At 46.3% G+C, this 18,075-nt stretch overlaps 1 protein-coding gene across 7 annotated transcripts in view; it reads left to right on the top strand.

Moving 5' to 3' along the window:
• Dpf3 (double PHD fingers 3) overlaps positions 1-16,888 on the top strand; it is a 273,140-nt gene extending 256,252 nt beyond the window's left edge. For all 7 annotated transcript variants that reach the window (XM_050164585.1, XM_050164583.1, XM_050164588.1 and 4 more), the window contains 3 exons: positions 931-1,043; positions 10,970-11,051; positions 11,535-16,888. In XM_050164585.1, coding sequence (XP_050020542.1) covers positions 931-1,043; positions 10,970-11,051; positions 11,535-11,605 — 266 coding nt within the window. In that variant the 3' untranslated portion in view covers positions 11,606-16,888. The remainder of the gene's footprint in view (positions 1-930; positions 1,044-10,969; positions 11,052-11,534) is intronic.
• Positions 16,889-18,075: the final 1,187 nt, after the last annotated feature.

The raw sequence follows: 18,075 nt of genomic DNA, 5'->3' as shown, positions 1-18,075 counted from the left end.
ACATTCGGTGCAGTGGGAGCTCTGGAGAAGGATGGGGCCTGGGCTGTGCCAAGCTGCTGGTTCTTTCTAGCAGAGGCAGTGGTGGGATTCGCTCGTCCAGGTCACAGTGCTGGGAAACCTAGCAAGTTGTAGCTCCCAGTCGTTCACTCTCGGCCTTGCTCTGTAGACTCAGTGGGGGCTCATGCAGTCCTGCTTGGCAGGTCAAGCTTCAGGGATTTCTTCAGGGCTGTGTGATCTATGGTCACAGCTTAAAAGTCCCTCTCCCGACCTGGCTATAGGTTTAGCTAACAAGACACTTGTAGGATAGGCCTGGTCCTTTGCTGGGCTTGTCACTCCCTTGACTTACCTGCCAGACCCCTTTCTTATGTTCCTGCGACTGCTAAGCATTTGGATTTTTGTTCATCTCCACTGTGGGTCTGGAAGGAACCACAAAAATACCATCCATCACCCCTAAGCACCATCTCCGAAAACCTTAAGAGATTCCTGACCTTCTCGGGCAGTGTCAATAGGAGGTCCCAGCTCCAAGCAGCTCTGAGGAGTTTTCCTATCCCAGCTTCATCTGGGCGTGGTGTGATGCTGATGTTCCCCCCCCCTGGGCTGCCTTGGGCTGTTTAGTCCTCTCTGGTCACAGCTTTCTACTCTACTTGTTACACTTCCGGGGGACATGGCTCTTGGGGTAAGAGGAACTGGTTGGTAGTTAGTAAGAAGGCGAATGCCCACTTCTCCGTTCGGCCTCCACCTGGCGTGACTGGAGGCGGTGGTGTAAGGACTGTGGATAGAGCCTCATTCAGACTCCTGGTCTGTTTCCCGGCCTGTGCTTCCTCTGATTTCCTCTATGTTCCCTCCGAGGAGATGTGTCTTGAATTAGTAGCGTTGGGGGTACAGGTCACACTCTTTTGTCTTAATACTGTTGCCTCTGGCTTCTTCCAGGTCACCCAACTTGCCTGCAGTTCACTCTGAATATGACTGAGGCGGTCAAGACCTACAAGTGGCAATGCATAGAATGCAAATCCTGCATCCTGTGCGGGACTTCGGAGAACGATGTGAGTTTGGGCGATTTTGTGGCAAGAAGAGGCAGAAGGTGGAAAGGAGACAGAACTCCAGGCCCTGGGTTCATGGGGAAAATGGCCTTTTTAGCCTCTACTGGGACCCTTGTACTTTTGCCTTGGGTCCCTTATGCCTTCAGGGAATGATACCAGAGGTGGCCATCAGGGGATGTCTTCTTGGTCATTGTCCTTAGCAGCCTGGCTGCTTAGAGCCTCTGCTCTCCAGAGTTTAGCGACTGTGGCGGTGGTCAGTGCTCCAGGTGGGATGCATGTGGCTGTTTTCCACTACAGTCTAGTGCATGATCTCATCTGGATGACATAGTAAACACAAGAAATGCAGAATACTCAACAACTTTTTTTTTTAATATTTATTTATTTATTTATTTATTTATTTATTTATTTATTTATTATGTATACAATATTCTGTCTGTGTGTATGTCTGCAGGCCAGAAGAGGGCACCAGATCTTATTACAGATGGTTGTGAGCCACCATGTGGTTGACTGGGAATTGAACTCAGGACCTTTGGAAGAGCAGGCAATGCTCTTAACCACTGAGCCATCTCTCCAGCCCCAACAACTTTTTTTTTATGGGCCATCTCAAACATATACAAAGGCCGAGAGAATAATGAGCTCATATACTCCATCCCAGCTCCAACAATGGCCATTGTGTCCAATTTTATTTCATAAGTACTATTATCTTATCCTATATGTATGCGTTGTATGTACCTGTTCATGTAGTGTGTGTGCACATGTGTTTGTACATGTGGAGTCTGGAGTTCTACATTGTCTATCTTCCTCCATCACTCCCTATCTTAATTTTTAAGACTGATAACTCACTGATCCAAAAACTCACCAGTTTGGCTAGCTTGGGTGGCCAATGGACCCTTTTTTATCTCCAGACACTGCTCTCCCACTCAAAGCTGGGGTATCACCTTTTTTAAAAAAAGATTTATTTATTTATTGTGTACACAGTGTCCAGCCTCCTTGTATGCCTGCAGGCCAGAAGAGGGCACCAGATCTCATTACAGATGGTTGTGAGCCACCATCTGGTTGTTGGGAATTGAACTCAGGACCTCCGGAAGATCAGCCAGTGCTCTTAACCTCTGAGCCATCTCTCCAGCCCCTGGGGTATCACTTTTACACAGTGCTGGCATCCTGGAATCAGATCTTCATGTTTGTGCAGCAGACATCTTACCAACAGAGCCATCTTCCTAGCCCCTACTTTTCAATCCTAGTCATCATATAATGTCACTGGTAAATATCTCACCTGCACCTTTAAAAGGACAATAGCCGCCTTTTAAGTGAAAATAACCAGCATTTTTCTGTAGCTTTAAGTAATGAACATTTCTACTCACTCAGCTGTCCCTTAAATGCATCGGCTGCAGTTGAGATCCAAATGAGGTCTGTGCATTGCAACTAGTTAATGCATCTTGAAGTTTCTTTTACCATCTGCAAATAAGACATAGATGTTCCCCCCACCTTACGAATCAGCTGTTCAACGGAGCTCCCAGGCTTTCATTTGCCTAAACACATCCTCATGGGGTTGACAGTCCCTCTGCCTTGATCCAGAGTCTCTCTGTCTCTTTCTTTACCATCTTCCTCAGTTCTCTGTATCTGTCTGTCTCTTTTCTGGAAGACTACCTAACAGACATTGCTACACACTTTTGATGGAGTCTGTTGTCTTTGGTGTCTCTTTTTGTGATGGTACCTCTATTGATGGCATTGAGTAAGATCATTTCATTAGAGGCTAAAACTAGGCATTTTCTTATTTGAATTTGGGTTTCTTTTGTTTATTAACTGGGGTAATTCCATAGTAAGACACTTACCCATGCTGTCCTTTAGTACTATATATAAAAGGCAGCCTATGTGCTTGCCTTTTTCCCTTATCAGTGTGTAAGATAATATGATAGTTAAGCTATCTATTCATGGGCCTGGGGAGATGGCTCCATGGGTACGAGCAGGGACTGCTATTTCAGAGAGCTCGAGTTCAGTTCCCAGCACCCACATCAGGTAACTCACCACTGCCTATAAGGCCAGCTCCGTGGTAACACTCTCTTCTGGGCTAAGGGGACCTCCACTGACAAATACACACCTGATCCCAGATGCACATACATATGCATAATTAAAAATAAAACAAATCTTAACAAAATATCATCTAGTCATGAAAATAAAAGACACTCAATTAAAACATGAATTATAAGATCGCTTCTAAACACAAGAAAATGTTTGTATTTTCAAATTGAGCCCATATCATGTTTAATGAGAGAATAGTTGATATATTTCCACCAACATTAGGAACTTGGTGTGGGAAGGATGCTCCACATGCTGCTAGCGTTCAGTATTTTTGTAGAGATACTAGTTAGTACCGTTTGACAAGAGAAGTAGATTAGAGGCACAAGGACAGATGACGACACCAGTTGAGCATTGTTAATCCACAGAGGCCCTGCAGAACCCAGAGCTTTACAAATACCACTATGATGCCAGAGCTGGAAAATTCTACTGCACCAAAACTTTATCTCATGCATAAAATCATTAAAAAGTATCGCATAAGACCTCCTTTAGGATATGTGTATGAAGCCTATATGAAACACATGGATTTTGCCTTTCTTCTTGGATTTCAACTCAAAGATGCCTCATTATATACACACAAATTGGAGACACTTCTAGTTTCAAGCACTTCGAGTACAGGATATTTAACCTGTATTATGACACTATTTTCACAAGATGTGACAGTATGTCTGGGAAACCATAGAGACCCAGTGATAGGGCTAACTTGAGTATGCAAAGTGAAAACGAGGAGCTGGAGATTGGCTCAGTGGTTAAGCGTTTACACTGCTCTCGCAGAGGATCTGAGTTCTGTTCTGAGCATCTATTCCAGGGGCCTCACTGCTGTCTTTGGACTCCAGCTCCAAAGGATCAGACACCTCTGGCCTCTGCCAGTAGCTGCACTCATGTGTACATACCCACATGTAGACAGATAGACACACAATTAAAAATAGATCTTACAAAAGTAAAAACTAACCAATTAGTAAACATTGCTTTATTTACAGTACACCAAGAAGCCATATTTACAAATATGCTTAACAGAAGGCACACAAAGTCTATATGAACAAAAAAAAATTGTATTTGAAAACATAAAGGTCTGGTAGAACGATGTCCTCTGCTATTGGAGAAAAAGACTTAACACTGCAGAGACATCAGTTCAGCCCATGTTAATTTGCAAATGGACACCAGGAGCAATAACAACATCAACAAGCCTCCTTTGTGGAGTTAGACAGGCTGATGCTTATGTTTCTGCAGAAGAAGAAGTGGGTTTGGATAGCAGAGGAAGGACTGGCGTGGTATCTCTGTTGTAGAGCACTTTCTAGTTTGCCCAAATCCCTGGGTTCAATCCTCAACACAGTAGAAACCAGGCAGAGTAGTGTAGGCCTGTGATCCCAACATTTGGGGGATGGGGTGGGTAGAAGCAGGAGGAGCAGACATTCAATATCATCCCTGCCTACTTACTGGGTGAGCTTTGGGCCAACCTGGGCTACATAAAACCCAGGCTCAAAAAAGAAAATGGCCAGGGAAATTCTGATAAACTGTGCTGGAAACAGGGACTAGCAGACATTAGATCTTTCAGGGAGCCCCCAGAGTGGAATGGTGTGGTAGTAATGTGTGAGCGGACAAATAGACCAGCTGGGAGAGAATAGAAAGCCTATGAATAGCCCCACCCACATACGGGATAGAGTATAGGATAAAGGTTGCATCTAAAATTACGGTGTAAAAGATAGACTTTTTAATGAATGACGCTGGGACAATAGGGGAGTCGTTTGGGAGAAGACAAAATTAGTTTCGTATCTCACACCCAGACATAAGAACAATCTCCAAATAGACAGGGAATTTAAATGTCAAAACTCAGACCAGACCAGCACCAGATTCCTCTTTCTCTTCAACTCCAGGAAAAGTTTTTCCAGTTGATTCAAAATAGAGAAACAATAAAATGAAATATTGAAAAATTAGACTATGGAAATTTGCATAGTCAAAAACCACGAGTCAGTCAAAGGATGACTGACAAGCTGGGAGAACCTGTAGCAGGTGCAGGTGAAGTTCCAACGAACCCAGGATGTAAAGAACTCTGATAAATGAGAGCTATAAAACCAGGAACTTGGTAGACAAGGAGAAGCAGACATGAATGATGATTCATAAACAATATAAAAATGACCTTTAAACATTGAAATAAATACTCAAACACACCCACAATGAAAGAAACTCAAAGCAAAACCAAGATCCCGTTTCTCGCCTATCTGATGGGCAAAATTTTTTCAACTCTAACAATATATGAAAAAATATAGAAAAACTATAGAAAAAAATAGTTCCTACATCTAGTATTAGAGGGAATGCAAAGTGGCATGGTCCTTCTGGGGAGGGGCATTTGGTGATCTCTAACAAAACTATGACACACTTAACTTTTCACTGGGCCATCCCATCTGTGGGAGTCTACACTGAAGGATACATCCTACTACAGAAGTATATGTCTGTGAGATGGTTTATTAATTAAAATATCAGAAATAACCTCAATGTGCGTGCATAGACAAATGATCAAATAGACATCGGCACAGCTGTGCAGCGGAGCTGTATAGAGGATGGGGAGGATATCTGTGCATGGATGTGCAATAATTTCCATGATACATGGACAAAACCAAAGTTGATTTTGCTATCTATTGATGGTAGGCTGCGTTTATTGGAAGGAAAGGGCTATATAAGGAACTACACATACATCTGTGTACTTATACAAAAGAATAAACAAGGAGGTAACGGGAGTGGATATCTTCAGGAGTGGATGGGAATGGGGAGGAGAAATACAGTGATGTGGGAGTGAGTGGGGATAAGGGAGGACCAACATGACCTTGGGGATACTTGGAAAGCTTGAATCAAAAGTAAGTTTCAGAGACAGATACATACTTAATGCTAACCAGGAGGCTAGAGATGCTAAAATGGAGCAAACAGAAAGCAATGAATCTATCTATACAACAAGCAGATAGCAGAACCAGACTGAGGAGCTGGAGAAGAACCAGCCTAAGTAGTTTTAGAAAATGGTGTTTTGACTGTGTGCTGCAAGACGAAAGACAGACACAGCTGCATCACAAATGCTGTGTCCCAGCTAAGAAATTTATTTTTGTGGGTGTATGGATTAGTAATTCTGAAAGCGACTTTATATGTCTAAATGAATAGCTGAATATTGTGATGGAGAGTCATAGTTCTACACGCCAGAGCAAGAATAACCATAAAAGAGGAGGGGAGGAGCCTGAATCCTGTGATTTTATATTGGAGTGTGTGTGTGTGTATAAACTCATGTTCAGTAAGCATATATGGTCATATAATCATATATGAATGATACAGATATATGTGTGTATATATATATATATACTATATATACAGACATTTATTTCTGAGACCTGTTGGCAAAGAAGACTATGTTAGTCAGCTTCTCATTACTACAATAAAGTGCCAATTAATTTATAAAGAGGAAAGAATTACTTAACTCATAACTTTGGAGGTTATGAACGTTTCAGTCCAAGATCAAGTGGCCCAGTTACTTTGGGATTTTGGTGAGGATACTTAACAGGGAAAGCATGTAACAATAAAGTGCTCATATAACAAAAGAGAGAGAGAGAGAGAGAGAGAGAGAGAGAGAGAGAGAGAAGAGAATATGAGAGAATGAATATAAAGACCAGGGTCCCACAGTCATTTCAAAGTATATCTTCAGTGATTTAAAGCCCTGTGATGAGACCCCACCTCCTAGAGGTCTCAAGCACTTCCCCAATACCATTGCCCTGGGTACCAAACTTATGTAAACCTTAGGGAACATTACGCATCTTCAAACCTAGCAAGGACCTAGAAGCACTGAGGACACCCAACACCCAGAGATTGGTTCTACACAGTATTCCCTAGTGAAAGGTGCTAAAGATTCTTATAGAAATGACTAGTGCCAGGCCGGGCAGTGGTGGCGCATACCTTTAATCCCAGCACTTGGGAGGCAGAGGCAGGCGGATCTCTGGGAGTTCGAGGCCAGCCTGGTCTACAAGAGCTAGTTCCAGGACAGGCACCAAAGCTACAGAGAAACCCTGTCTCAAAAAACAAATCGAAACAAAAAAAAAAAAAAAAAGAAATTACTAGTGCCAGGGATGGAGTACCAGCTACACAGGACATGCCTGGAATATCTTGTGATGTCAGAAAGTAGGGCTATGCTAAAAAAAAAAAGTGACAGTGTGTGTCTAAGGGACACAAGAACCAAAAACCTGAAAGAACGTTTAGTGGTCAAATCTTAGAACAACTGAGAAAGAAAACTGAGAAAGATACCATTGGCTTGTAACATAAAGAATAACACAGATATCCCTTCTTATATATGGAGTTGAAAGAATGAATGGAGGAAGGAGGCAGAGGAGGGAGGAAGGAAAGAAGGAAGGAACTAGGCAAAGGAGGAGGTAATGGAAGATAAACTGGGGAACTGTCACAGACTGAGGGCCACAAAGGAAACCTAGGGTCGTAGCTCTCCTTGGTCGAGTTCTTCTAACACACATGGAGCTCTGAGCTCTGTCTCTGGTTCTGTGTGAACTGGTGTAGGAGCTCACACCTGTGGTCCTAGCATTTGGAGGTAGAGGAGGACCAGGAGTCCAAGGTTGTCCTCGGCTACATAGGGATTTTTGAGGCCAGCCTGGGCTTCATGACACTCTATCTCCCCAAATACAAAGAAAGAAGGCCCATGAGATGGCTCAGTGGGTAAAGGCTCTTGCCTCCAAGCCTGAGGACTGGACTCTGGTCCACGGGACCCACATGGTAGAAAGAGCAAACTTCTCCTTCAAGTTGTCCTCTGACTTCCATGAGGGTGCTATAGTATGTACCCCAATTCCCAGCCAATAAGTAAGTAAAAGGAAAACCAAAAACAAAAACCCTGAAAACCTGACCCCCCCCAAATGCTATTAGGGAAAAAAAAGCAGGAAAATGGAGACATTAAAGCCCTTCCTATAAACCGGCAGTCTCCACTCTGTAATTTTACCACACACTGTAAGATGTTACTATTCAGGAGAGCAGAAGAGAAAATAGAGAAACTATCATTTCTGCAAGTTTTCTCTAAGTCTAAAATGGTATCAAAAATAAACAAAAATGTCCAATTTCCCTAATATCTTCCAAAGGGACTAAGTTTTAAAACTGCTATTTTTATGTGCTGAAGAACTTAAATATATTTTGTTTCCATCCATTGCAGTTAAAATTCTCTTTGGACCACAGGAACATTCAGCATGGAGATTAAGCTCTTTTGACACTATCCTGGGAGCTTTCAATAGCTTTCTTGCTTTTGGACAAAGAAAGATCTCTATGCACTTCATGGGCCAGTCTGAAACCAGCCACCTCCCCAAGACTGTTGGCTGGTCCAGAGGGGTTAATTTTTACTGTCTGTCATTGATTCAGATCATTCTCTTTTCTTCTTCTTTTTTTTTTTTTTTTTTTTTTTTTTTTTTTTTTTTTTTTTTTTTTTTGAGACAGTGTTTATCTGTGTAACCCTGGCTGGCCTGGAACTCTTTATGAAGACCAGGCTGGTCTTGAACTCAAAAAGATCCTATCCCAGGCCTCCGCTTTCCAAGTGCTGAGATTAAAGGCATGTGCCACCACCCTACTCCCCTGCAGCTTGCAGTTTTAGAACATTTTCAGTGGCAGATCTAGAACATATTTTTATCTAGAAGGTAAAATACATTATTTATTTATTCAAATAACTATAGATTACGTTTAGAACTAATTATGTGGTCTTGCTGTCAATTCATTGATCTCATGTCTACACTTTCCTTCAGCATGTAAAACGTTTTGCTACTCATTGATATCATCACAATCACACATTTGATAAACATGCAACTAATATAGATAGTTAACCAGTTCCAATATTATCATCAATAATACAATTGCTGAAAAATATACACACACATTTAGATCTAGCTTGGTTGTTAAGATCATGTGTCAGTTGGGTACTCTGGTGGTAGAGGCAGAAGGATCACAAGGTTGAAGCTAGAACAAGACTACACAGAAAGACCCTGATTCAAAAGAAAATCCAAACAAAAAAAAAATAAAAAAGATACGTCACTACCCAAAATGGTTTCTGTTTGTAGTTGTGTCTCTAGCTAGATATACAAGTATATTCACTTCTGAGCAATTCACTTTTAAGGATATAGTCAGATTTTAATTTTGGTCTTTGACTATACAAAATAGTTCCACAAACAAATCTAGAAAGAATGATGTATTTAAGAAAACCTAGCTTCTATTTTATAATTCCAAACTTAACTTCCTCCTTTGCTTACATATGCCTTCTTAAAAATTATAAAGCTTGTCTTTACATTATGTTTAAATGTAAGCATGTATATTGCATGTTCAATCCAGAAGTAAGCGGTAAGAGATAGGGTAGGCTTTCTCCACTTCTTTTTTCCCCCCACGGAATATCCTAGAAGTCCCTTCATGGCAATGTGTAGCCATAGTCTTCATCCTTATGCCTTCATGGTTCTCTGTTAGTCTCATCTCTTACTGACTGGCATTTGGGTTGATTCTAGACTTTAATCTTGCTGAGAGTGTTAACACAGAGCCTTAGTAGAGGGCCACAAATGAGCAGGGTGGTTGCTGGGACCTCGGGGATTTTTTCACAAGGTCTCCTGCAGAGCCTAGAATGAGATTTTCATCTCACTGGCTCTGTAGCCATCAACGGATCCAGCTTCTTAGATCTAGGGGGTTAGAACTCCTTTGAAATTGTATTTTTCGTGGGTGTTAGCATGAGCGAATATTGCCCTGAAAAGTAGACAAGAAAGAAGGGACAATGGTTCTAGGCAACTACTTAAGACAAATGTGGTTGGACCCTCATACACTTGAATTTTGGGGAGGAGGGGCCCAGTCTACGGTATCCCTCCTTTTTGTAGCCTCGTGTCTATGCTCTGGTAGGGATTATTGATGTCTTTAGGACGTCACACATGTTACTTCTTTTTGTATCACAACCAAATCATTTGGTCCCACGGCTTTCTTCGGCTCTGATGCCGTGGTGTGCCTTGTGGGAGTCAAGCTGTTGTTTTGGTTTTCACCCTCTTCCCTGCCTTGGCTTCTTTTGGTTTCTGTGGTCTTTGCTGTCCCTTAATGCCCATGAGTTAAAGTGTGTTTTCCTGGCTTTCCTTGGGGAAAGACTTCAGAGACTTCTAGGAAAGCCATGAATTCACTCTATTTTTAGGAATACACATTCCTACCTATATGCAAAACTGTGCAGATGATTTCATGGACAGCCCTCCACGTACACCCTGGACTTCCTCTTCTGGGGCCTTCACTTGTCATCCAGTCACCAGCGAGTTCCAAATCCATATCTTGAGCCCAGACCTCTGTCCTGATCTCCAGCCTCCAGGACATCTCCCTGGTGACCTTGAATCTGTAGTTGAGGCCGTCCTTTCTTTCTCCTACCCCCATGGCCACTTTCTTGCCTATGCTCAGTGACTGACTATGCCACAGCCCAGGCAACTGCACCAGTCAGTGACTGTTCCTCATGGCACTGCCGCAGCCTTAATTCAGGCTGTTATTACCCTTCGCCTGTGTTACTATCTTCTACTTCTAGAACCAACCAATCTCCCCTGCCCCCTGCCCCAGGCTCCAGGCTCAAGCCAGGGAAGAGACTTTTCTTAACATCTACATTTAAATCCTGAAGGAGTTGTGGGATACAATGGATGTTACTACCCAGTACAACTGTTGCCCATTGCACAGATGGGAAGAGTGGGATTCCAGTCTACGTGTAATACTGATTAGGTCATTGCCATGGGGTGGGAGTTAGAGAAATGAGAGTAGAGGAGTAAGTGGGAGGGGGGAGCCACTGCCCGCGAGTAACTGCATCTCTCTACTCCCCACTTTCCCTCTTTTGTATCTGCCAGGACCAGCTACTCTTCTGCGATGACTGTGACCGTGGTTATCACATGTACTGTTTAAATCCCCCCGTGGCTGAGCCCCCAGAAGGTAAGGACAATGAACTCCACAGTAGCAACCACAGCAGCTGCCACACCCACCTCTCATTGACCCCTCACTCTGGTGAAGGCCTTGTGCTAAGGGATGTCCAGGCTTTGTCTCAGTTAACCACCACGGCCCTATGAGGTTAGGTAGGACCACTCACAGATGACACATGAGGAAACTGAGGCCTAGCGCAGACAGATGGTGTTTCGGCTGATGGGTCAAGGAGATGTTTCTCAGGTGTGTGGCTGCAACTGTGGGGAGGTATGAGTTTCCAAGGGAACTGGAACAGGTGTGCCAAGGCTGGCTAAGAGGCGTGACAGGGGGTGGGGCTCTTTACATAGTTCCCCTGTTACCTCTGAGCACCTTCACATCTTCACACATTGAATTATGGAAGTCATAGGCAAATAGGAGTTAGCAGCTATTAAAGCCATTACTAGGGCCCAAGAGTTAGGAGAAGGGCTGCTACTAAAGCTGTGTTGTCTCTCATAGGAAGCTGGAGCTGCCATTTATGCTGGGAGCTGCTCAAAGAGAAAGCCTCAGCCTTTGGCTGCCAGGCCTAGGGCCTCAGGTCACAGAATGTGACATGCCGCCAGAGAGGCTGACCTGGAGCCCTGTTCTATCCAGATGGAGCTCTCCTCCTGCACATCCACACAGACCAACTGTAAGGAAAACAAGTAGTTACAGAAGGACATGGACGCGCGGAACCAGGAGGGCAAGGTCTCGACTCGCCTACTGCCCTGCCTACGCCCGCCCTCCAGCCCCATGCGTGGTATCCAGCCAGTCCTTCCTCATTTCTACCAGAGGGAGCTTGCACTTCTGAAGAACAGTTCAGCCCCAGCCCTGCGGAACTTTCCTCACGTTCACCTCACAGTGTATCCCTCTCATGGCTTCCCATTTTAGAGGAAGCCATTTTGTGACTGCTCACAAGCACTTGTGTTTTGATGGTGTTCTTTCTTTTTTAAGTCTCTTGTGTTTAAAGATCCCTTCACACAGCCTCTTCACCTTCAGCTTAGGCTCGTCATCCTAAACTCTCACGGAGGAACAAAACACTGTGGAAAAGTTATTAGTTATTACGCGCTTCACCGGAAATGTCTGCGTTTGGAGGCCATCTTGAAGACGGAACTTGGAAACCTTTCGGTAAAGAAGTAGTTTTTCAAACCTCAGCAGTGGCTTCCACAGCTGGGATGGTCTTGATCCACTGAACCACCGCTTGATGAGGGGTTGAGAGGGTCCAAGAGATGGGAGGAAAAAACGGGGACCCAGGCATAACCAGTTTGTATTTGCTGTTCAACAAGAGAAGCTTTGCAGCAGACCCAGGGGTTCCTTGACCTTCACAACTGCGGTGTCCTTGAGATGAGACAAACCACAGCCTACAAATACAGGAAAGTGCTGAAGATTCCCAGTGCCTCCCGACTGAGTTGAGTGTCAAGGCCTGGTTCAGTTTCCGCTGGTGGGAGTCAAGCATCAGCGAAGCGGGCAAAGGCTGCCTGTTCAATGGTCCAATGTTGGATAAGAGAGAGTGTAGCTTTGAGAAACCCTTCAGTGTTAATGCTACACTGTCAATTCCTTTCCCGGGCAATTTCTTCCTTCCATGTAGTATATGTTTGCCAGTGACTACTGAGATGTGACTGAGAATTTTAGAATGGCGGAGAGATGATCATTGCTTAACTAGATCATTGAGCATGGTGATTGCTTGTGACCTGGTGGCGGTGATTCAGAGCCCTCGTCTGCTCTTGTAGTTGAAGCTCCCCCGTGTGAGCCGGACCCCTGTTTGAAATAAGAAAGTTTCTAGAGAAAGAGGTGATGAGGCCTCGATTCCGAGAACTCTGTGTGCCCTGTGTGCCGGGAGACAGCCTTGTGGGCTGCAGTGGGGGTGGGCTGTCTTCGGATCACGTCAACAGCTTGGTAACTGACACATTTCTGGAAAAATCATTTGCCCAAAGGGCAGGTCTCAGTGAGCAGGACCCTCGCGCATGCTCGGCTTCCCTGAAATCAGTTCCATCGCTGTGGTCCAGCAGCTTTGTAACAAAGGCCTGGGTTATTTTTAGTCTTCGGCTCCTGAAGAAGCCCCTGGAGACCTGGGCTAGTTGGGCCACTCTGCCCAGATGCGGCATTGCCTCTGCCACTCCACAGGACTCGGCCTCCCCCTGGCTAATTGCTCTTGGCACATGGACCCGGGGCAGCCTGGCATGGATCCAAGCAGTGTGCTCCCCTGCCCCCAACTCCTTTGCAGAGTGACCTGTGGCAAGAGAGTGGGGGTCTCCTGCAGGCCCTGTGGCCTCCGAGCTGGTTACATGCATACATAATGATCTCACTTAAAGGGCCCTTGTCCAGACTGCAGTTCTGCCTTCCTCACAGGCTCTCTTCTTCCTCCTGCTGGTTGCTGAGCCTGCGTAGATTCTAAAGGCCCAGGGAAGGGTTGGAGGGGGGGTCATCTCCACAGAGTACCACATCCCCTCTTCGGACTCTGCAGGCTCGCTCTCTCTTCCCCCATACCTAAAGCAGGGTATCCTCAAAGGCTACTTACTTGGTTGAGGATTCATTTTAAATTAATTTTAGGGGGGAAAAAGGCCCAAATGTTCTGGAATGCTACACTGGCTTAAAGGTGGAAAAAAACCAAGTCTAAAACCCCAAACTGTGGTTCTGAGACTTGACAGGTCACCTTCTGGAGTGTGCATGAGTCTGTTCCCTACAGAAAGGCGGATGGGGGAGGCTTTCTGTTCTATATCCAGTCATGCTTGCTCTGCCCATCCAAGCTAAGGAGGAACAGGCCTCCCTAGCCAAGCCAAGGCACCAATGGGAGCTGGGGGAGCCTGCCCACAGGGCTGGACTGGCTGAGCTCTGGGTTGCATAAGGAAGGTTCCTGGGGTCCTGCAGAATGGGCTTAGCCATTCTGCTTTGGAGGTTTTGGTTTGGTTCCCCACGGAGGAAGTGGGGAAAGCAGATCAACTTGTGAGGTGCCCTGTCAGGGTGCGACAGACTAGGTCTCCAGAGCCACCTCCTGTGTCAGAAGAAGAAGGCACTAGTAAAGTAAAACAGGGACCCGCTTTCTCCATGTGCGGGAGTGAGCGGTGGTCACTGGTTCATGGTTCTAATGTCCCTTTTACCCTAGCAGTGTGTGGCCTTGGACAAATCACTTAGCATCCTCAAATCTTGATTTGCCCCTCTGTAAAATGGAACTGCTGACACTTTCCTTTTCTTTTCCACACTGACACTGGGGAGGGCCCCCCCAAAGTATAGTGTTGTATAAACAACCATCACCAGGGCCCAGCTTGCCTTGTGGGAACTCCAAATGCTTTCTGACTCCACCTTCTTGTGAATGCTAGCCAAAGCTAGACGCCCTCTTGGAAACTCCCGCTTGATGGAAGAGGCTTCCTCGTCAAGGGCCAGGTTGTCTGTGGTCAGGGCTCCTAAGCCAGGGCTGTGGCCATGGAGACCATGGTTGGGCATGGGTGGTAATGGGAGGTGCTCAGGGGCTGGGGACTTGAGGATGAAGATACCATAAATGCATGTGCATGAAGACAGACAGACAGAAGCATACATACACGCATGCACACACGTACACACACACACACAGCATCAGCATGAGTAACCACTTGGAATGGGAGTTGACTTCTGTGGAGGGCACTGTGTTCTTGTTCAAATGTAGCATCACTTTCAAGCTGGTTAACTCTGGTCAAGTGACTTTGCCCCTCTGAGCCTTGCTGCCCACATGTGTGAGGTAGAGAAATACGGCCTGTTTAGAGATCTAGCCTGGAATATTAGAGTAATGCTGATCTTGGAGTATGTCTTGCTAAAAAGAGGGCCTCCTGCCTATGGTAGCCACTGTCATTTTGTGCAGAGGTCACACTAAGAGAAAAGAATGATGCGGTTGAACACCCCTCAAATCCCCCAGCAGGGTTACTGTGTTCTAATACAGCCTTCGAGCCTCATATGGTGACTGAAGTAGCCCTGCTGGAAAATCAACTCTCATTTCCTCTTCAACACTTTGGAGACCCTGCATTTGGGGCCTGCAGCAAATACAGGACAGGTAACCCGGTAAGGAAACGGGAATGATGCTCCTGACAGGGAACTGACATTCCTGTCACCCTTCTCAGCCCCTCCTGAGGCAGAAGCCAGCAGGTCCCAAGATGCTGCTGTATGGCTTTGCCTCTGGGCCAGATAGGAAGCAGAGGCCGACCTGTGGATAACTGAGTAGGGGAGAGAGAGAGAGAGAGAGAGAGAGAGAGAGAGAGAGAGAGAGAGAGAGAGAGAGAGAGAGAGAGAGAGAGAGAGTCAAAGGAGGCTTAGCAGTGTCTGGGGAAGGAGGGTCTGGGTACCACTCTGGGTATATTTAGTCTTCAAGAACAGTTCCTTCCAGCCCTCCTATTTAAAAGTCCAGGTGCTTCAAAGAAGAAAAACGATCGTTATTACGTTTCAAGTTCAGGAATCCTATGCAGTTGTCGTGGGTGGAAGAAAGATCACCCGCAGCTAGGCTGCAGTGGGCTTGGAAGAGGGTGGTAGTTTCCTCTCCCAGCCCACAGGTGCAAGGCAGCCACGCTTGGCGCTGGTCCAGGCAGGGTCCTGAAGACGCTTGCATGCCCTCTGCCTCTGGGTTTGGAAATGCTGAGGTGAGAAATCTCTCCCCTCCTCCTCACTAATGTCCATCCTTAGTCCCCCTTAGGGAATTCCAAAGTCATGGTCCAAGGGTCCAAGGCTATGGCTCCTAGGCCATAGCCACGCCCACATGGCCACTGCAAGTGTTTGAGTCCCTGGCTGGCTGCTGGCAGGACCAGTATACTGGTGACTGGTGTCCCTTTAGAAGGGCAGCATTCCTGAGCTGGTGTGGGGGATGGGGGGAGTCAGGGGTTAGTGAGAAAATCAGGCAAAACCTAACAAAGAGAAGAGAGGGGAAGGATCCTTGAGTGAGGGTGAGAGCCCCCAAAGGGAGCTGTTGGGGTTGTAAGCAGAGGGCCAGGGGGAGTGAAAAGTTACCTTAATAGCCTTTTTCCTCAGTCCTGTGGTCCTGGAAAACAAAACTGTCTGAAAAAAGAAACAAAAGCCGAACCTTTACCTGTCTGTGAACATTGAGCTGGCTTTCCTTCCTCTGGGCTCCTGGACTCTGGATCAGTGTTGGTAAAGGGGGACTATCTGAGGGCCAGGAGGATGCTGGGCTCCCTGGGCTCTGGATCAGTGTTGGTAAAGGGGGACTATCTGAGGGCAAGGAGGATGAGACCAGTGCCCCTCACCCAGTGGAAGTAGGAAGGACCCCACCCCCAGGCTCTGACCTGAGTCCGCATGGATTTTTCCCACTCCCACAGATGAGTGTCCTTATATCTGGACATAAGTTACTGAGGCCCCTGTGGTCTAGATTGGCTAGGGGCAGGTGACAGATGGCAGCAGAGTGAGCTTGATCCTGTACTGCAGCCTTGGGCGTGGGAGCAGTTTTGGGCATTGCTGCCGCAATGCTTAGACCTATAGGCCCTGACTCTAGCAGCTGGAGAGAGAGGCAGGGGGGCCTGGTCAGCCCTTTCCCCACCACCTGGCTGCTCAGACAAGGTTCCCTGTTCCTCGCTGTCTGCTGCCCACTTGGACCGTTCCAGGAGCTCAACTTTATCTGTCACGGCTGAGGAAGGGGAGGATCTCATAGTTTTTATTTGCCCCAAGTCCACAAGTCTCCCCACTGCCACCCCAACTGCACCGAATCTAATTTATGAGCAATCAGAAAGGCCTTGGGAGACCGTCTGTGAGTTAGCCTTTCCCCAGCATTCTCAGGACTTGGGGCCTTTTCGATCCTTTCCGAGGTCACAATTTTCGGGCTTGAGTGTGGGAACAGCAGGATGGATGGGTTGGCTCGGGGTCTTTGAGAGCTGGAAACGTCTTTCTAATGATGCTGGAGACCCTCTGGTTTTCGGAGGGACGGTGGGGTAGGGAGATGGGGAAATTTGCAAATTTGTGGTGGGTCAGAGGGAAGGGAGAGAGGAGGATGTGGGAAGATGAAAGACTGGGCTCTTCCAGCATCACAACAGTTGCTCCTGGGAAGGTTCGGCTGTTGGCCTGTTCAAACCGGACTGTGAGAGAGAGGAAGCAACTTCAGGAAGCCCTGAAGTCGGGGAGGGAGGCTCCTGTTTTGCCATTTCTACATCAAAACCATCTCTCAGAAGAGACAGAAACTCTCCCCTGTGAGGAGAAAAACTGGAAGTCCAGAGTGAGGTGTCTTAGATTCCTCTGGGTTCTGAGTGAGCCCTGGCTATGCCCTCCTGACTGAAAGTGATCGATCCTCAAGGTCTGTGAAGCTGTGAGAGCCAGGGGGTGCAGGGATGCACTGTTGGAGCCTCAGGTGGAGGGGCCAGCAGCCTTAAACAAGGAACACTCCATAACATCCCCATATCTGGCCTCCCCAGGAACAGGAGCATTTGTGCTGATGGTGGCATTTCCCAGGGCAGGGCAAAGGAAGGCGGCACTGGGCTGGCAGGCAGCCAGAAGCCTCTTCCATAGAGATACAATTACTAATAATGACCTCTAGCCTAGAAGCGAATAAGATGGCCATTCAGGTTGGCACCAACTGGGTCTGGCAAATCTACAAACCTGGGGCTGGGAAGAGACATTGTAGGAAATAGAGCCCGTGAGGCCCTGGGGCCTTCGTATTCCCTCAGCAGACAACTCTGAGAAGCCCCAGCTTATATTTCCACTCAGTTCATCTTAGCTTCCCTTTTTTCATCTCTATTGTTGTGTTACGATTATTAATATTGATAACGAGAGCAGGTGTGTGTGTGTGTGTGTGTGTGTGTGTGTGTGTGTGTGCTGGCCTGAAGAAAGCCATTGGTATTGGTCCAAGAGCAGTAGGAGGGGCAGGAGCAACCAAGCAAGATGTATCTTAACTGTCCCTGAAGTTTGCTACAGCCAGAGACTCCAGTGCAGTCTAGATCACCACCAGGTTCCCACGGTGGAACTCTCCTGGCCCTTCCCATCTTTCCCAGCCCTCACCTCTGCCCATCTGGGAGAAGTACTGAGGATTTGACAAAAAGAAAAAGCCTCCATTTATGTAATC

The sequence above is a fragment of the Alexandromys fortis genome, unplaced genomic scaffold (assembly GCF_014885135.2).
Source record: "Alexandromys fortis isolate MF-2015 unplaced genomic scaffold, M_Fortis_MF-2015_v1.1 scaffold_159, whole genome shotgun sequence".
NCBI classification, from domain to species: Eukaryota; Metazoa; Chordata; class Mammalia; order Rodentia; family Cricetidae; genus Alexandromys; species Alexandromys fortis.
Note: the sequence above shows the minus strand (reverse complement) of the source record. Positions and strands in the feature narration are given on the sequence as shown.